General features: G+C 37.7%; 1 protein-coding gene across 2 annotated transcripts in view; it reads left to right on the top strand.

Moving 5' to 3' along the window:
• Positions 1–1,267: 1,267 nt before the first annotated feature.
• Positions 1,268–21,579, top strand: part of tafa1b (TAFA chemokine like family member 1b) — a 149,518-nt gene continuing 129,206 nt past the window's right edge. For both annotated transcript variants that reach the window (XM_086087786.1, XM_086087785.1), the window contains exons 1-2: positions 1,268–1,839; positions 8,124–8,248. In XM_086087786.1, the coding sequence (XP_085943912.1) occupies positions 8,125–8,248 (124 nt within the window). In that variant the 5' untranslated portion in view covers positions 1,268–1,839; position 8,124. The remainder of the gene's footprint in view (positions 1,840–8,123; positions 8,249–21,579) is intronic.

Here is a 21,579-nt window from a genome sequence, read left to right as displayed (position 1 = left end):
CTAGTACTTTCATAGGTAATCAAATTATGTTTAAGTACAGCCAAACTGCATGAAAACAGCAAATGGGGAGTAGAGTCACATGACTTGGACTCGAATCAACTGAAGTCACTGATTTTATGACTTGCATCAAAAAGTTCTGAAAGACTCGACTTGAGTTTGATTTATGCATGACAAGTCAGTCTTCATAAATTTAAACATGTATTTTTTTTTTTAAATATACTGTGCCCTTGGTTATTTGAAATGTTTTTTTGTTTGTTTGTTTTTTGTGCGCTCAGTACACCTTGACAACCCCGACCACCAGCAGGCTATGCTATGTGACGAAATCTGAGGCTGCCTTGTCGAGCAAGTGTCATGGAGGGCGCTCCAAAGATAAATACATTTGAACTCAGGGATAATCTTTTTGATGAAAAAGACAATAGCAACATGCACGACTTGAAACGCAAAAATAATAATAATAAGAAAAAATGGCCCCAGTGTTTTCAATACTTTGGGAGGAAAGTGAGACTATTGAAAAAAGTATCAAGTTAATCATTCTGTGCCTATGGTTAATTTGCATGTTCTCCACATCTCTGTCTCTGGTTAACAGGCAACATGTCTATATGCAGGAGAAATGCGTTGTGGGAAGGCATACATTTATACAAACAATGGTTGCTCTCACAATGTGCACCACACACATACACATTCACATAGAAAAGATGTGATGTGTGTGTGTGTTTTTTTTTTCCTTCAGCAGAAAGTCACTGAGGGATGCTCATATGCTCTTTCTGGCAGATGCATTTGGGACTGGCCGTAAAACACAAATCCACACTCATCACTGCAAAAACTGGTAGAACGAGCATAGCCAGCTGCTAATGGACCGTTTGCTGATTGCAGAGCTCTGATGAGGCACTCTGCCGCCTATTAAAAGTCCCGTGCTTGGAACATATTTCACTCTCAAGCCTCAAATGCTGGAGGGTGATGACGGGAAGGACATATTCACTCACCCTCTTTCCACACCCTCTTAGACATTTTTTTGCGCATGGATACACTCAAACACGTTATAATGAGCTGACGGCTAAACTTGCACGTCTCCTGTCATTGCGGATGGGAGGCGCAGATGTAAATAAAGAATGTGGGGTTAATAAAGCATACTTCATTTGCTGATGAAGATATGATGCAGAAGTGGGCAGTCTTACTTTAAGGCATTCAATTCAACTCCCTCTCAACTCTCTCTCTCTCTGTCCCTCTCTCTCTTCCCAGCTGGGCTACGTTGTAATACACACATGCTCACTCACACAAGCGCTCTGCCTCTCTGATACAGACTCTCTACTTAGTGGCTTGGAGAGAGGACTGAGGCTCACAGCTTCTCAATGAGGGGACGCAGCCAAGAGAATACAGAGCAGTCATTCCTCGGGAGCCTTCCGCTGCATGCGTGACAAGGAGTGTGAGGGTGGGGGTGGACGAAAGAAGCTCCCAGTCATCACAACATAGGAGTTCTACTTACGGAGAGGCAAGGCAACGGCTGAGGCAGAGGAGAGGAGAGGAAAAGAGATCTCCACGTGTGAAGCTGATACAGCAGTGACATGATGAGCCACTGCTTCCTCCACACAGTGGGTGACACAGTCCTGAGGCTGCGCTGGCTTTGGTGACTCTTTTGTCTTTCTGAGGAATTCAAAGGAAGTGAGCAGTGCAGATCCAGAGGACGGACTATCCAGAAAAGAAAAGAACAGCCTTTGCGAATCTGGAATTGCAGCCACAAATCCCAGCTTTATACAACATGGATGAATTCCAAGAGGAGTGAGTCTGCTGGGGAGTCAGCCATTCGAACTGAGCCTTGGTCCTCCTGAACTTACTAGTCAGGTGAGGTCGCATTGGAGGGGCATCTCTGGTTTTGGGGATGGGGGAGGTGGAATTTAGTAGCTGGAACTTTGTGAAGCTGCTCTTGATGCGACTGCAGGAAATCAAATAGATGATTATAGAATTTGGTTTCAATCCTGATATAATATGTGTTTTAAAATGCAAAAAAGTTTACCACGCAGTAGTTGAGTGGGTCACTGCTGTTGTGCGGATAACAGAAATCTACCCACACGTGAGAGTGAGTATGTCCATGCAGGTCCAAAATCTCACCCTGGAATGATGAAAACAAAAACTGCACTCTGGTCGAGGTGAGGCACTAACAGCTTAAAAAAAAAAAGTCTTAAAAGAGAGGGTCGGCTCTGTTCTTTTAGAAAAAGCTTGCGTTTCTCCTTGACCATTATTAAATTAGGGATATTTTTGGGGTTTATGGTCATGGATGGCTCATTAGAGCTTCAGTTAGTCTGTGTTCCGCTGCACATGTAGAGCAGAGCGTCGTTACCGTCGTTACCCCATAGCCTTCTGGATAAAATAAATATAAAATCAGCGATTACTTAATCAACAGAAGGGTCTTGTTTAATGTCTAATGACCAACATGACAGGTCATTCTTGAACCATGTTTTTATATTAGACGTGAACCAGTGTTTAAGGAATAAAACAATTCTATCAGCTGGTCATTTTTTGGGGTAAGTTATGTTAATGATCATAAACTTTATTCACCTATCAAACTGTTTCAATATTAAACCATTCAGTCTCAGATACTGGTCAAAGGGGTTTAACTGTTTGTATAAACGTTGGTTCAACATTCATCAACAAATAAGGTCAGATATCCTGGTATTATATTGCAGACGTTTGGAACATTTTCTTTGATTTTGTCCATGTTAAATTCTAAAAAGCTTTGGTGATGTTCAATATAGAACTGGAGAGTATTTATAGTTAGGTATTATTATATGGTTACATTAAATACATTTTGGTAAAAAGTGTCATCTAATATTTGTTACCATTTGTTATTCAAGACATTAGATGAGTAGTATATCCAGAGAAATTCAATAAAAATGACTGGTTTGCTCTTTTTTTTTTCTTGATGGTTGTCGTAATCATGTAGTTAATAGCCTTAGTCAACCACAATCTCGTTTTAAAGAAAGTGTGCACAGACCCATTGTAGTCTATTCAATGGAAACACAAACTAATAAGACATGGAACGGACAGTTTCTCTTTTAAATTAGAGGTCAGCCGTGTCTCCCTTTGTCAAGGCAATGACAGAAGATATCAGCAGTGGCTTTAAAAAAAAAATTCTTTGGTGTTACTCAGATGACATGTATTTTATCGATGAAATAGAGTATGTGAAAAAAATCATGCTTGGTTTTATGGACAAAGTCAAAGCTTAAATAGTGGGCAAATTGTCCGGGTTTGAATGTTATTGCTCAACAAAATACGGAAATACATTTGTTTCTTTTATTAAAACTACCTTCCTGAGTTGTATTTGAGCAAGGCGTCAAACACACTCAAAATGTACAGGAAATACGTGTAACAATAATAATAATATAGAAGTCAATTATATCTGTTTGCTTTGACTTTTGTCTGGATGGTTTGGATTTTGTCCCCGATACTACACTTCCTTCCCATGATACAAAAACACACATCTTAATTGAAGACTCTAAATTGCCCATATGCAGGATAAATGTTTGACATTGACCGGTCCAAGGTGTACGTACCCAAAGTCAGCAAAGAGCACCCACAATCCTGAACAGGATCAAATTAATGTCTAGGATTAATACTGCATTTTAGTTATGTAATATTATATATATAAGGAATACATACAGTATTAGAGATAGTATTTAAATTGTATGTGTGGCATTTAACAGAGATATTGCTTTCAATGATGTCCAATGTGAGTCCAATTGAGGCAAGAAATTGCTTGGATTAGCTGACAACCAGTCCACAGTGTTCCCCACCTTTGACCCATGTAAAGTGGACTAGGCTAATTAAGGAAATAAACAGGAAGTTGCATTTAAATAAATGTATTTCAATAAAAAGGTAACAATTGAAAGCTAGACAGTGCCGTTGTTCCCCATGACAATTGACAATAGTGCGTTAATGTCTTGTTGATGTTGTAAAAGTTTTAAAGAAGTTTGTGGTTGTCACTCTCAGTCTTCATCAGAGATTTGGGCATGAAGTTGCCTCCCCTCCCAAGTGGCACGGATTTTGAGCGCATTATAAAAGTCCTGCTGCTTCCTGCTGAAGTTGCAAATTGTCTCCTTTACCTTGCTAGAATTGTAGACATTGTTGTCATGGTAGCTGGCTTTGTCTCTCTGCAAGTCAGCTCACTGTCAGAAACAAGGCCAAAACATGGGGTTTAAAATCAGATAAGTTGAAGTGATGCTGATACACCAATACACTCATACTGTACGCAGCGAGGAAAACTGCTGCAGTTGCTACCCTGTTATGGTTTTGTGTTTTTATCACTATTATTAACAGTGCTCCTTGAAAGTCATGTTGTTTCAATCAATCAATAAATGAATCAACTTTATTCAGCAGTCTGTTAAAAAAAACATACACAAGAAACAATAAAATTATTTTTGTAAAACAAAGGTCCAGTGAAGGAATTTGGTGGCTTTGATGAAGTAGTCTTTGTTCAGTTTTATTTGTAGTTAATTAGAACAAAAACAGATGTAAAACCATTATGCTTATTGGAATGACTTAAGTAACATTCATCCATACTTATGAACAACCACTTCTAGTTACTTACTATATACTGTATAGCAAAGGTCCATCCTACAAGATAACCCACCATAAATATAAATCATTCACCGAACGGCCAAGAATAAACATGAGTTGTAATGTATATTATACGTCAATAAGCAACTTCACCGACGTTCGCGTCGACAAAACAGTAGTTATACTGCATGCGAGCTATTAAAAATTCATGCCTTATGAGTAAAGCACAACAGCCCTCGTACTTTTGAACATCCTTGCTCAGGGTGGGGTGGGATGGGGGTTAGGTGGCAAAACATTGATATTTTGCTTTATTACCTTGCAGTTATTTGTTGATTACACAGGATATATATATATATATATATAATAAATACATTATAGCCTCACTTATTAGCTATGCTGATGGACTTCAGTGTTAAGTGAAAGTGACACTTGCCTCCTAAAAAAGTTTAGACATGCCTGATTTAAATGAAGAAGCTAACCTTATTTTTAGACAAACTCATCTAAACATGTCTATGAAATTTAATTACCGTATATATTTAAAAAAATAAAAAAATAAAAAACGTTCATATGAATTTCTCACATGGTTATTTTTAACCGGAATTAATACCAAACATATGAATGTGATTTATATTTATTTATTCTTTCCACCTACAAAATAACCTTGTAAATATCATGTGCAATTCAGGCTTCTTGCATTTTCATTCTGCACACGTTCAAATACTGAATAAGCATCTCCCATATCGCTTTATCATATTTATTTTATCTCATTTCGTTGTGGTGGTTTTATTTTCACAAGTCTTGGGACTTACAGGGCTAACCTAGGACCTTGTGTATCATAATGCCATATAGGTGCAAATGTGTGTATAAGTTATACATTTTTCACTTCCACAAGAGAGTTTTATTTTGAAAACCTCATGAAAATACATTTATGTACACATGACTTTAAATGAGTCCATGTTGCTGAGGTCATAGTGATGGGTTCACTTGCTGTTTAGATAAACAAAAGGAGAACAATTTGGCAACCCAGTTCAGATTAGCAGCAGGTACAACTTTTGTTTACCAATAGCCTGTTACTACGACAATGTTAACTGGTTATTTGCATTTGAGTTGACCGCTATTTAGATGTCACTGTTGCCAATAGACAATGATGACCATTGAAGTTGAAGAGTGATTGGCGAGACCTGAACCGTCAATAGAAACCTAAATGTCAATTTTGACTATTAAGGTTTAAAAAAAAAAGTAATTGTACTGGTTTTATTAATGCTATACTTGTTTTAATTAGGGTAACAAAGGAAGGAATGACCTTTCCATGTGAAGTTTGCATGTTATTTTCTCTGACCACTATGTTTGCGTCCCATGTTATATTTATGTAAGGTTAATTGAAGACTCTTTAGTTGACTATAAGTGTTAATGTGAGTGTGAATGATTAACTATCAATACAGTACACCTCTTGTCTGGCCGCGGCGTTATCTTGGACAGTCTCACTCTCTAGTCCACCAGTGATACGTCTGGCAATGGGTGAATAATTGAATTATATCATGTATCTACTGCTTGAAAGACCAATGATAGCTTTGTAACCAATAGCATGAACCTTACACAAAGCGTCTCCCCAATAGCCAAGAAATCACAAATTCATCGACTTGAACAACATTTGCGAGGTTGTGTTATGACAAAATGACAATTTCCACTGAAATAGCAAATTGCTGTTTTGTGAAAAAAATAAATCCCTGAACAGGGGCAGTTCCTGGACATAAGTAAAATTAAATAAAAAATAAAACAAAAAATTTAACTTTTTTTGGGGGGTTATCTGATGTTTTTAGTTGTTATAGTGGACGCCAGGATAATACGGCTGTAACGTGTTGTAAACATTCCAAGCTTATATTCAACAATTTTAACATGAACATCGTGCAAATCAACTTGCGATTGTGATTGGTTAGTTAAGATCCAATCATAAACCAGAAATGTTGACATCATCCAAATTATGCATTTTTTTGGTTTACACGTGGATATGTCATGTCCACTGCAACCATCTATTGGTCTGAAGGGGTTACAATTGCTCAAGTTAAATCTCCTTCTCTAAATATAAAAATTGGTAGGGCTCAATACTCGGACCTTTGCTGTTCAGTCTCATTATAAATGACTTGCCTTCAATCTGTGCTGTGTGTCTGTTGCCAGCTGTATGAGGATGATGCAGTTCTCTATGCACCCGCGCAGCAGGCTGTTGATGCTCTATGTATATCTTTGGTCAAGGTCAGGCAGTGGCTCATCAGTAATCAGTTGGTTCTTAGTCTTTCAAAAATTGTGTTAATGTGTTTCTCTTTAAAAAAAAAAGAAGAAGATAATTTCGAACAATATTTTCATATACATTAAAAAATAAATAAATAAAGAACTCTAACGGAATGTAGATATGCTGGATTGGTATTTGACCACCAACTTAAATTCCTTACTCATAGAAAGGAAATCTCAAAATCGATACAAAGGGATCTAAACTGCTTAAAATTAATTTGACATTACCCAGCCAGGCTGCCCTACTGTACTGTGATATTTTCTTACATCTCCTACTGCATGACACTTTGGGCTCAAGCAACTTTCACTGCCACAAAATAAATCCATTTGTTCCCTGTACAATCAAACTTTAAAAGTAATTGATTGACAACAACAAAACATTAGGCACCACCAAGGCCACAAGTATAACCTCCTAAGTTTTGAGAGTTTTAGAGAATTATGCTTTCTCAAATTAATCTACAAGCGTATAAATAACATAGCACCTGAGCCACTCAAAACAGCAAAACCAAAAGTTCCGCAAACCAAAACGGCAAAATCCCCTTCTGAAGCACAACTTTCGGACGGTCATCCTTCTCTTACAAGAATTGTAAACTCTGAATCACACTGCCATGGAAAATAAAGTCCATCCTGGATTCTAAGACACCAAAAATAAAACTTAGCTAAAGAAAAAACTCAACTGTACTCACCTGTAAATAGGATTACTTTTTTGAGGCATTACTGAATTCGATGGTATGTTGTTTTTTTAAATTTATTTTTAAATTGATGTATGCTTTATATTGTCCAGTAACGTCACAGCTTAATGTAGATTATATGTCATATACTGTAAATGTAATATTAGGTTATTGATTATAAATTGAATGGTTATTTGGGCCTTTTTTTTTTAAATTGATGTCTATTTCACATTTTGTATTGTACTGCAATGTTGTGAGAGGAGAACCCAACTGGGGACTGGAGTTGAAAATAATTAGCATTAGCATTAGCTATAACCTCTGTATGCATCACATCAGCTGCAAGTTTGTAACTATGTTTGTCTGTATTGTCCCTGTCAAATAAATATTCATTATTCTTATTCTTATTCTTATTCTTATTCTTATTCTTATTCTTATTCTTATTCTTATTCTTATTCTTATTCTTATTCTTATTCTTATTCTTATTCTTATTCTTATTAAGACACCATCTTCATTATTAGTTATCATTTGCAAGTAAGTAAATGGACTCTCATTCAAAGACTGCTACAAAAGCAACTTAACTTACTGTCTTGTCTCCCAATCTGTGCTGTCCTGTAGAATGTCCTGGTTTTTGGCCATGTGGGTCAGCCTCAGCTTCTTGTTGCTGTGCCAGGCGACACTCTACCAGACCATCCAGCAGCACCATGTGGCCCGACCTGGTCGCACTGACATTCTCACCCTGGGTAAGTGTACAGCTTTGTCCGCTTTGAGCTTTACAGCACAGTGTTGGGATGTGAGGTGTGACTTCTCCACCAGGGCCACACTTCTCAGCTTTGGCTGTGTAAAAGCAGCTGCTGCAATATGTCAGGATGATTTGCCACAGTTGTATACTGTAACGTGATGATTCACCATGCTTGCAGCCATACACAATACACAGAGAGGAATGGGTGACTAATTGTGCCTTTAATTTGCTTCAGATGTACTCATACTCGCGTGTTCACAGGATACACACTTTGCCGCTTCTACACTCCATCCAACATTGTGATAGTTGGCAAGAACATGATTTGGGGTGAGAAATTGGTGACAATTGCACCCCGAGTCTTATTGGCAAACGACTACAACAAGCTAGAGGCAAAAGCCTCCATTAATGTGCTGGTAGCCAAGGGAGCTTTGATCTCTGCGCTTTGGATGGAAATGACAATTATGTTTCCCTCTTTTGTAATGAAAACCTTTGGCAATTAAGCCAGACGCCTTCTGCACTGCAGGGGCAACCGAGGAGGGAAGCAGCCTAGGCAGATTTAATTCTCTGATTATGAAAAAGCTTACTAGCGGTGGTAATGGTGTAAGAGGGAGTGTTACGGGTAAGGGGAGCTTTTTTAGTCGAAAGCAAAAAGGCTTTCTTTAAGCCTCTAACAATGAGCGTTCCATCCCTTGCTGAACCGTCAGACATTATCGGGGATTCTCTCCAGAAGCCAAGCGGCTGTTCAACAGACGCTATCTTCTACTTAGTTCTCCCGGTGCTATGCATTGCATTTGATGCACAGGGAAAAAAGAAGAAACAAAAAAGCCAAATCCATGCCTGTTTTAGAATGCTGGTGACTTTTAAGCAGCATGTCAGAAAACTGAATTACAGTAGTTCTACTATAAAACAGCTGACAAGTAAAAATCCAAACTATGATAGGAAGCTCTCCAAGTATCCTGCTGCTGTTAATTGGAACAAGAGGTTGACGGATGAGCGACAGAGAGATAGAAATGAATTTTTAAAGGATAGCTTTCCCTCCCGGCATTTTTTTTCTTCATTTTTTTTTGACTGGTGGCAATTCGGGTTTGGTGCCAAAAATGTACAAGTACGTGCAAGCCTCAGTAAGTGTCTTTTGAATAATGCAGTGGTCCTAGAGGAAAACAGCGGGAACAAAATAGCCTTCCTCCCTAACCTCGGTATGGATCTGGAAGAGTCATCCAGGATGGTTTAGTCTCAGAGCATTCTGGAAGTTTCCTTGTCAGACTCACTAACTGCATTGAAATGTGAAGATGTGTACTGCACACTCTTCACACATTAATGCAGAATTTTCCTACTGACAGTCTTGTGTGGTTTGACATTTTCATGGATCACCCGAGGATATCAAAGCTTTGTTCAGGACATATTTTCTTCTTTTTAAATATCAAATTTGTTGTATATGTCATGAGGCTGATTTCAGCTGTAGGAGTTAATACTAAATAATAGCACCAGAAGGCGCATTCACTCAGACACACATCAGTTTATCTTTTGTTTAAGGAAAAACTTTCTAATTAGCACTGTTTGCTGGGCAATCTATTGGTTTGATATTTCACCCTCCTAATCTGCTGGCTTCTGTGGGATGATGGTCAATCACAACTGGGCGCTTAGCCTTTGCCTTTTTTAACTGCTGCTGGGCAGCGTGGCAACCACACACTTTACTGTATCATGTTTTTCTTCTGTAGAGGATTAAGCTGACATCAATCTTACTCAGCCGATGAGTGCCACTAACCAGAACTGCTTTCTCAAAATTGAAATGCTATGATGAATATTTGAATTAGAATTGATTTTATAATTTGAGAGTGTCTCCAGTTTCACGGAGGCCACTGCCCTCAGATATAAATAGATGTGGCTTTGTGGCAAATACAAATGCCTTCTTGTAAAAGCCATTGTCCCTTATACATTGACACTTTGTCTTTTAAAATCAAATAATGTATTTCTGTACAAACATAGGGATCATTGCGTTCTTGATATCCACTCACGAGACACTTGATCAGGTATAATTGAGTGAGATCCAACACACGTGATGTAAAATAAGCACTTTAATTTGTAATAAAAGAAAAATAAGTCAAAAAAGTTAATGTAAAACAAATCTAAATTTTTTATTCAATTTATTATTTATTTATTATTATTTATTTCAATCAAACTTGGTGTACTGAATGTTGTTGATACTGATGGCAAAACACAAAATCTCAAATTTTAGGTCAATCAGAGCAGGGGTTTGGGAGCTATGGCCCTCCAAATGTTGACATTTTTGGCAAAAAGGGGCGTGACCTGTTTTCTTTGAACCCTTATAACTCAGGAACTACTGGGTCAATCGTCATAAAACAGATCTTGTTGGAAAGGAAATCGGTGCATATATTAGTAGTGTTTGACCTTTTGTTTTTGTGGATCATGTGACTTAACAATTTTCATGAAATGTAATCTTTCACATGTTCTCTAAAACATATGTTTCAGAGTACGTGGCCACTCACCTTTTTGCTGAAAATGTCAAAAATTGAGATTCAGGGTTGTGCCATCACTATTACCAAGTCCACCAAGTTTAATTAAAATCAAAATCTGCTCGGTTAAACCCACCAGTTGATTTGGCATGAATGTACTCAATGACATTTATGCATCACAAACCATCCCCCACAGACAAATAAACAAACAATGATAGAAGAGTAAGGATGTGTGATTATCTGCGTCAAGGTCATGATGAGCTGGGAGTACATCTTGTCTTGTCCTGTTGAATAATGTTTGCGAAATCACCCTATGCAAAAAGACAAAACAAAAACTGCTGACATTGCATACCACAAAAATGAGTTCAATATCCTTTTTTTTTGCTATCCCAAATGTTTCCATGACAAATGGGTGCACTGAGGCAGAGATTGAGTAACCAATCGCTTGACTGCTTTGTCACCTGCTCAGGAAGCAGCGCAGCGCTCTTGCTGGCGAGCCTCTAACCTCCCTCACGTCCTGCTCGCGCGCCTGAAGATTGATGGTGGCCTGATTCTGTGCAGCCAATTCTGCTCGCTCAAGAAATAATCCACTTCATTGACAGATGGGCTGAATGTGACATGACACACACAAGCTGGGCCGACACTTTATACACCTGCTAGAGTAACATGTACAAGTGCTCACCGCCGAGAAACACTGGAGAAACCAGGCCATGTTAGACAGCACATAGTATTAAATTCTATTACAACCCAGTGAGTGCAGCCAACTGTCAGTGCTGCCAGGACAGATTTTTTCTGTCAAATCTTAACATCGTTCACTCGGTGTCATGTACGAAGTGTGATACAGCATTGTCATTACGCTGTGTAAAAATGAAATACACTTATTCTTAAGCTAAAGAATTCATTGTGCATCAATACCCAGTGGGGCAGTCTGAAGATAACAGCATTTTAGCTAGTGTTTTATTTTATTATGAATCTGACAGAGCCGTTTACGAGAGCCTCAGATCTAATAGATGAGTGTTATTCCTGGTCCAGGTGCAGCTGTAAAACTGGCCCGTAACTCTTTTGAAGCAGCATGGTGCGGATGTTGTGTTAACCATCGTTTTGCTCACTCTAAAATTGTAGGCCCTGTTTCTACTGTTATTACACAACGTACCTGCTGTTGACTTGAAAGAAAGTGATAATGATAAAATTACATCTGTTTTGACTGGCATGCTAATGCACACACACACACACATGCACACACACAACACCCCCCCCCCACACACACACACACACACGCACGCACACAGGCCTGCTCTGTCAATCCCGACCAGTCAGCTTGTTTTGGTGCAAGTACGGTCACTTGGCAAAGACACATGTCAGCTAAAGCAAAACTAAAAAGTTGCTCTCTAGTGCCACCTGGTAGATTATGGCTTTTTAAGACTCCCAACTCACGTTTTTCATTTTCTACCTTTAGTTGAGGCCCCACTGAAGAAATAAATTGGGTAATCGTGGGAAATGCACTATAACACAACATGTTTACAGTGCATGAAAAAACATGAAAAATTATGATTTACAATGGAGTCAAACATTGGACAAATACTACAAGTGTACTATAAATGCCTATGATAATATTATTAATAAAAAGCAAAAAAGCTGGACAAATACTGCACGAGTCAAGGAATTTAAAGAGAACGAGACCTGTCTTGTTGACCTCTCAGAGAAAATGAAGCAAATTAATTTCGTAGCCAAAACACATCAAGCACATAATCATATGCAAATGGTGTGATTGGATAAACTCCGCTTCAAGCGTTTTCACAACCTGTCCAAAGATTGTAAAACTGCACTAAGGCTGTACATATCCATTAAACTTTAGGTTTTTATTTTGAGATCTAAGGGTTGCATCTTTCGGCAGAAAGAAACAAGATGCAGCGTGTGAAACCTTGAGCTTTTTTTAGGGTAGCTGTGTTTTGGCAAATGAGGGCGGATATGAAGTGATTCTCTTGCATTTTGTGATAATGTTTTGAAATGCAAAGAAATCTTTTTCAACTTGGAGCTCATTTCCATAGTTGAAGCAGACTCATCATTACAATTGCTGTGAGTTAGCAGACGAAACGCACACGTACAGGAGCTTTTTTCTACATCATCTGAATTGGTAATCTTGCAGCTTTTCCCGTGGAGGTGTTGGAGCTCCTATGAAATTCATTCATCCACACTACCCACAAGAACATATTTCCACATAAGCTGTCCGAGCTTTTGTTAAGCCATTAAATCAGCTTAATTTCCATCCTCATTATAGTGACTAATTAGTGTGGGAAATTTATGGCTAAACAAAATTCTATTAAATTCCACTGCTTGAATAGATGCTGTGGTAGTCATATTTTTATGACGTTGGTGAAAATAAAATGATCTGACAGGCACTGTGAGCTCATGGGGAACGCATACATGACATAACATCAATTTTCCACTACACTGTACAAAATTCAGTGTTGAGATGTAACCAGATGTGCTCAGAAAAAGACATTTGGTAGCTTTTTTAATAGGTGCTTTCATGTTTGACAAAATTAACTATCAACATTTTAGGAATATTTACCTCTGTTAAGAGGTAGATCATATAATAACATCTGTATACAGCAGTGGGTGATTAGAGTCACATGACTTAACTCAAGTCAGTTGCCAGTATTGGGACTTCAGACGTGCTTGGCTAATAGTTTGAAGGACTCCCAATCCCTAAGAGAGTGTATTTATAATTATAATTGTATCAAAAAATCAATTTTGATTTAAAAGATGCATTGAATCAAACTGAAACGAATCATCAAAATATATTGAGATACTTATTGAACCGCCTTTTATTAGAGAGAGATATTTTTGAAATAAATTTGCAGTACTGACAACTTCATTTGTACGTATGTAAACTGAGACGTGCAATATCGAATCATTTCGTAATTAATCCTGCGGAATCCAACCAAATTGAATCATTGCAACCATCTTTAATAAATCATCTTGCACGCCATATACTGAGCTATGTATCTAATCATCTTTTATTGGAGAGATGCACACCCCTAATAATTTCATATACGGTATACCTGTGGCTGGAATAGCAAACTTTGTGCTCAAAATATAAGCGAGTGGCGTAATACCACGCCGGTTACATTCAAGTGAATGGGAGCGAGCACTGTCTTTCAATATATCCCCATTTTTCTTGTCTTCATTCTCATCCTTTTTGGCTTTCTGTAGCAACCTGCATCGTCCTTGCCTGACTCCATCCTTTTATGGATAAAAAAAAATTATACTGTAATTTAACACAGACTAATGGTGGCCCATGACGAGAACTAAAAAAAACAAAAACAATGAATCCCATTTCATATTCTTCTTTTGAATGTTTCACAGAAGCATGTATCACAACACCCAACAGGACGATTAAAATTAGAATTACTAAGGATAACAGTGTTTGTTATGCTGCCTATTGGCTTTTGTCAAGTGCAATGTCAAGCTTCTAAGGTTTTAGAGAGTCTCTTAGTGATTCAAGAGTCATTTAACTCAGCTCGGTTGGATCAGGCCCTTGAATTAATGGATATGTAAAAGATTATTCACTGACTTTTCTCTATTTCATTCATTCATGTTCACTTCAGTTTTGGTTAATTGACATTAGCAGCCTGGAGAAGAATGTGTATTGTTACATTTTACGATAGCGATAAAATGTTTGTAAAATTTTGATTAGCCTCTTCAGCCACATGAGGAAGGTATTGAGGAGTATTGTAAATGCCAACCAAAAATAATGAACAGATGAATGAATACCTCTCTGCCATCGTTCATCAAAACTGCACACTATTATGCGGGTAAAAGCAGAATTGTTGAAACAACCACCTCATTGTTTTGAATGATGACAGACCTCGCATCTTGAGCTATCAAGGACAGCTTCCACAAAAGAGCAGCTAAACTTGCCATTTTTCAGCTACCTCACATGTATGCCTTTGAGTCTTTTGCAGTCCTACAGTAGAATCTACTTCCACACTAGAGCAGTCTTGCTTTGCAAACGGAGGACTTAGGTAGAGAGCTAATCAGCACCATGTGATCTTTCGCTTTTAACACACATACAGTGCCCTATGTGGTAATGAAAGCAGCCTTTCAAGACAAAACTAGGCAATAACTACCGGATCATTCAGGTGCCAAACAGCGCTCTCTTTGCGCCCGGCCTCCTCACCCCGCAACCTCCCTCCATCTCCTCACCGCTATCAGCCCCTCAGACGATTTGTCATGGATCAGATGAGACAATTTGTCATGGATTAGTGCACTTAAATGTCTATGTGATAGTGGAAGCAGTCACTGGAAAAGCTCAGGAATCCTATTACACTGCGTTTTATGGCCAGAAAGACGGCAGGAGGAGTAGAGGTTGAATTGGCACTTTTCTGTGCCCGTCCGTGTACTATTTCTCTCCTCTTCCCTGCGCGCATCATCAGGCATTATCAAAGACATAAGCTCCATTGATAGCTCTAAATTTGGAATCAAGACCAAACTATGTATTTCATAGTGTCTATGTACATACACATTTTATGACAGGTGTCAATGGTGAGTCAAGGCTAATAAGAGTAATGCGGTATCAAAATGAGATTTTTGTTTCCGAAGCTCTTCGCACCAACATCACATTAATTACTAGCATCATCTTAGTGACAAGTTCAGTTTTTTTTGGGTGACAACTCTCTCACTCCAGTTTTTTATTTTGTTTTTGAAAAATGAGGCTTAACAGGAGCGCTCTATAAAGATTTAACTTTCTATTTTAGGAGGTTCTGTTTGGGTGTTTTTCTCCATAATGTTACTTGTATTCCAAACCCTTTCACCTCATCTAATTTTCATACAGTGTCATAGATCATTACCATCTTTATTTATACAATAACATATTCAGGTTGTCTCTCACCTCTATGTCACTCAAACCCTTTAGAACTCTCCTTTTTAAAGCAAAATAGCTGGCTTATGTTAATCGAGTAAGGGAATGTTCTACCAGGTAATTGTGATGCAGCAGTGCTATGCAATGGCATCATTTATATCCACTCTAGAGGGAAAAAATGGGCCTCATTGACTGCTTTGTTTCTTGCCGACTCGTTTTCTTTTTATTTACTCCGTGGAAGTCAAATTAGGTTGTTTTGACTGTCTTTCTTATCTACCTCTAAATCTTTTCATGTTGTTTCCTTGCAATCTCTCCTGATAGTGTTACACAGTAACAAATAAGCTTGTTTGTAGTGACAGTTATAGAAAACTGCCAGGCAGTGGATTTCTAGGCGAGTATTTCGTTTGTGATGGGTCTCTTTGATATACATGATGTCTCCTCTTACGTACAATTTGTGCAGTCATGTGTTCTCATTATATTCAAATTTAGCAGCATATAATCAATTTGTTGCCAAGGTGACTTTGGTCCATGTGAACCCTTTATTTGCACACTGGTGGGGCAAAATTTGATTATTGGTTTAGGAATTATGGAAACACAAATTCTCTCGCGTGCATACATCTCCACTTGTCCTATGAGTGATTGAAAGTCTGGCTAAATTCTCCACCCGGTGTGCTGTGTCAGCATTGACTTAGGTTTGCTTGTCTTGTCTGATCTGCTTGGATGAATATGTGTGCCTGCTGTGCTGAGGCAGGCACATATTGTCTTCTTGCGACATCACAGTTTTAAAAAGACGCAGACACGGGAGATGGACACGGCCAAGTACCTGAACACATACACACTATAGCGGTTTTACCTGCTGGTATTACATGTGCCAGTCACTTGTATAGTCCTTGGACACAATGGTGACAGACTGTGGAAAATGTGGGAGGACAATTAGTATCCAACAGCTCTGCAATGTGTCTTCATTTGCTCCGGTATCTGCAGCACATGTCAGCTTCACTGAGCATGGCTCAATGCCCTCATACCTTCCCGCTCTGCGCCTGTTGGCCAGGAGAAGAGAATGAAGAATGAGATGGCATCTGCATGTGACTGTCTGTAGCGTAATGACCCAAAGGAGCTTTCTCTCTCGTGCACACTATCTCTCTCCCTATCTCCTCCATGCTTTTTGACCTTCACAAACTTCATCTTACAAGGATTTGACAGTATACACGACTTTCTAAAATAATCATAATAATCATAAAAAAAACATTTATTTTCGTTATGTATAAGATAAGCAAAGTACACACAAATGATTACACTGGGGAACAGAATTTGTGTTGAGTTAAGTCTGACAGCTGTTTTTGACAAATTTTTGGGTGCAGAATCCAAAACAGATCTCAGTTTTTTTCTATCATGTTTCGTTTTTTAGCTATAGGATCCCCGTTTCTAAAAAATAAATAAATAAATCCAACCATTATCCAAACCGCTTTTCCTATAAATAATTAAATAATTAAATAATTAAATAATTAAATAATTAAATAAATACAAGTGCATGTATGTAAATAAAGCAAGCTTTGAAAACAAAAAAAACAAAAAACAAAATAAAACTTACAATGGTATGGTTACATGGTTACATGATTAAGAGAAAAGTCAACACTTAGACTAGTAATTCTTATTATGCTACCTTTTTGTGTGCAGATATTGATAGTACTGACACCTCTCGCCGCACTGTCTCAACAATTGTGACTGTACAAACAAGTTTCCATGTAGCTGTAGATGATTCCAATCGTAATCATTTCTTATTACTACAGTCATACTACAGATGTTGAAGTGAAATTTTGCTTATCTTGAAGGTAAGCTGTGGAGAAAAAACTTGCTAGAAACAAATCTGACTGCAATTTTTGAAGCAGCATGTCAATTGTAGTTATGATCAGCGTAAAAACAACTCAACATTGTTTCCCCAAATGATTCCCCTGTGTTATTTAGTCTTCCAAGAAATGCATGAATGTATGAAGAATCTAGCATTTTCTGATTTCCTTCTGATAAAAGGTTTTAAGGAGTTTCAGTAATTTCCAGGCTTATGCAACAAAAAGACCTGCTATTAAGTCTGTTCATTGAGTGTGAATAGGGATGATAATTTTCTCTATGAAACCTGCTTATTTGATTCCCTGAATTGCCTGAACGGTGAATGCGTACAAAACATTATTATTATTGAGAGCTGATAGAGTTGAATAGCTTCCCCTTTGCAGTTTTTTATTATGAGATATTTTCCATTTTTGGATGGATGTCTGAGGTGTCAATGGCATGCATGCATGTTAAATGGTGTTGGAATTGGAGTGTTAAAAAGCTGGACCTCAGATTTTATCGAAAGATTATTTTCTGCTTAGATGGATTTTACATCAGTCTGTCACATCAATATTATGCTCATGACCAATGAAAAAGAACAAGATGGTCCCAAATAAAAGGCACCGTTTATTTAAAACTGCGTCTTTCACAGTCAATGTTCAAGCATAACATTTGATTCCAAGTTGTACAACTTTCACACGATTTGCAGCTTATTACTGATTGTATGACTACTAGATGAATTTCTGCTGTCGTGAATCCTGGTTGGTTGCGGTAGTGGTTCGATTTTGAAAATGTGAGCCTCTGAAACCTCACTGCTTTGCATCAAATGGACAAACAGGAGGCCTGTGTGTATTAATATTGTATCATGAGGACTCATTAGACTCACAGTCAATACTGGAGCTGATCAATGTTTAAACTAACTGAGTGTCAGCAATTTTGGAAAATTAACATTATGCTTTGATGACTGATTGACAATAATGGTATATTTTTAGTACTACCCCAAGTTTGATTGATGTATGCAGGTCAAAACAGAGTGAGTAAACTCACCATTAAACTATGTGAAATACAGTATTTAGTCTTGCTTCCATGACATGAGAAGATTTTGTTGAAACATGGTAAATTGTTAACTGTCATAAAAAAAATGGAAAGAAACACAATTCATTATTATAATATGCACGTCTCTTCATTTGCTTTGATAGTCGGCAACAGTTACTTGCGCTACTAATTCCTACATGACTGAAGAGCTTAAAGTGTGAGTCTCTGTGACTTTAGGTCATGATGACCAATAGAATTTAAAAACATTAGCTCCAATTCTATCTGTAAAACGGTTAGCACTTTTGCGAGTGGTTCTGGTTTAGAATCTTGGATTAGTCTCTCCTGTGTAGACTGCATGTTCTCTCCACGTTTGCGTGGGTTTTCTACAGGGACTCCGGCTTTCTTCCACCTCCCAAAACATGCTTGATAGGTTAAACTGAGTCTCTAAATTGTCAGTAGGTTTGAATGTTTAGTAAGCATTAGTAATGTTTGTTTTTCTAGGGGTCACTAACATGGTGCCTAGTTAATGTCTTAAACTAAGTTAATATGATACTTTATTATTAACTCATTCACTGCCATTGACGGCTATAGACGTCAACAATTCATTTGAACTATTTCTATTAGTTTCACATTTTTTTCCACTTTTGTTAACGAGTATAAAAACCTAGAATTATTTTTATTGTACATTTAGAACATATATAACATTTGTGATTAATCTTGAGTTTAAATAATTAAGTAACTAAATAAAACAGAACATATTTTTTAATTGTAATTAATCACGACTTCAATAGTTAACTCATGACTAATCACATTTTATATCTGTTCTGAATGTACAATAAAACATTTTCTAGCTTTTCATACTCTTGTTAACAAAAGTGGAAACAAATATGAAACTAATAGAAATAGTTCAAATGAATTTTTAACGTCTATAGCCGTCTATGGCAGTGAATGAGTTAATAATATAATTACAGTTAATTTGTGCATTATTTCAATTACAGAAGTGTGCATCACAGTGGTAGCCCTTTGCATGAATACATACTCAATACTCAGATAAATAAAAAGGTTGGTGACCACTGGTACTGCATATGTACCATGTGTGACTGACTGGTGTGCATATGCAGACAATACAGACAATGGATGAATGGATATTCCAAAAATTGTACTCTGAATGCCCATTGAACACCAATTTTATTTTCCTTCTTGCCTCACAGTGCTAATCATGTATATTATATCTGAAGCAAGGGTCAACAAGTCAAGTTTTACTTTTGGGCAGAAGTGCTATCTATTTTTTTCAAAAACAATAAGGGGCATAACAAACTTGCAGATCAAACTGTCATTTTCAGAAGATTAGGAAAGCACCTGAAATGAACCAAGCATCACATCAGCCTTAAATCAATGGCGAGAGATTTTCTTGAACTTGAGAAGGTTAAAGCTCGGTCAACACCAGTGGAGAGTGGAGCAAACTTCTGAGTGTTTCTCAACCCAGAGGTGTGATGTGCCAATGTTGGTGGTATTGGTTTAATTGAAGGGTGAACGCTACCCCCTTGTAAGGTCTTACAAGCTTTCTCGAACAAGCCGTGTCATCCTAAGGTGAATTGGTAGAAGATGAGCACAGATGTCATAAGTCCCCAGATGCAGTCAAGGCTGTGTTTGCCAGGGAACTGGAATTAGATTTCTTGTATATGGTATTGAAGTAGTAAAAAAGAGCCATTTTCATGAGCAAAGGGGGCCTTAAAACAGCAATATGACTGCCATCATCTACATTGGAGTATACAAATCAACACCAGTGGTGGAAATTGGACTGTAACTTAAGACATTTGTTGACAACACAATACACACATACACGCACGCATGGATGCATTAATGCACCAATATACCCCCCCCCACCCCAACTAGATGTGACTGATACACATTCCTCACACAAGGACCACAGAGCTAAGCATCAGCTTTAGCATATCTCACCATGCAGTTCCCAATAAAATGGGGTAGACGCATATAGTATATGATACCTTCGCTACTGACAATATTTTGTCTGGACCTGATTTGTACACATGAGGTCAAACAAAGCATCATTAAGTCATTAGTCATTAAGCAATATGAAGCGTACAGTAGAGTGGTAATACTGATCAACAACAGTTGATAATGAGGACATGGGGTATAGTAAAATAACTGACAGATGGATTGTTATGGCCAAGTTCTGGTGATGTTCATTTGTAAATAGGAAATACATAACGGTATGTCTTAATGTACAGAAACGTCCCATAATGGAAAGTCGAGTTTCAGTATTTCGTTCACAAATTTCCTCACCAACTCTGAGGTCTGTAGACTAGGGACAATTAGAGAAGCCCAGAGTTCAAAGCTGTTATGCTGCACATAAATGGAATAAGATGCCAGCAGAAGTGAAGGACGTACGTGTGAATTCTTTTAAATCCAGGATAAAAATGATGCTTTACTTCCTCCATAACCTATGATTGATCTTTTAAAACGTTTTGAAATCAAAAATGTTTTTCTTGCACTGTATTTTCTTATAGTAGGCCTATGTCTAGTAAGCTACCTTTTATTTCTGTATTTTGTTTTAAATTGTCTTTAGCTTTTTTGTTGGGCATTTATTTATATAAAGCACCTTGTATATGGAATTTGCTATATAAATAGAGTTGCTCACATGTCGCGCTAACTGAATTGAGTCACACAATATGACCAAATGAGCAAGGGCAAGGGAATTTGGTTTTACTGTGAAGAAAGGAGAAAAGTGTTCTACCAGTGAGAAAAATTGTCCCATCAATCTCTTGTCCTTCGGCAATGACTAGACTGGTATCGATCATCATTTAGGTTCCATCTTTACCTAAGCTGGATGCTTGTTGCTTTCCTACATTATTCTCCTCTGGAAAATGTTATTCTTCATGAATGTGTTAATATACCTTCAAGATAAAGTCATTGGGAAACATGTATCTACAATGATAGAGAAAAGCAAGACATTGTGCGAGTGAGTCAGCCATTTATCTCCTGCCGGAACTCAGACTCGGCAGATGGAGGCCATTTAAGACTCTTTTTATTGTCGTGCCAATGTGAACATAAAATATATTTTATTAATTTTCCTTTATGTGCAGTCATCATAGAACATGAACAACATACCAT

This window comes from Leptonotus elevatus, chromosome 10, assembly GCF_054856555.1.
Source record: "Leptonotus elevatus isolate MCC_2025b chromosome 10, RoL_Lele_1.0, whole genome shotgun sequence".
Classification (NCBI taxonomy): domain Eukaryota; kingdom Metazoa; phylum Chordata; class Actinopteri; order Syngnathiformes; family Syngnathidae; genus Leptonotus; species Leptonotus elevatus.
Note: the sequence above shows the minus strand (reverse complement) of the source record. Positions and strands in the feature narration are given on the sequence as shown.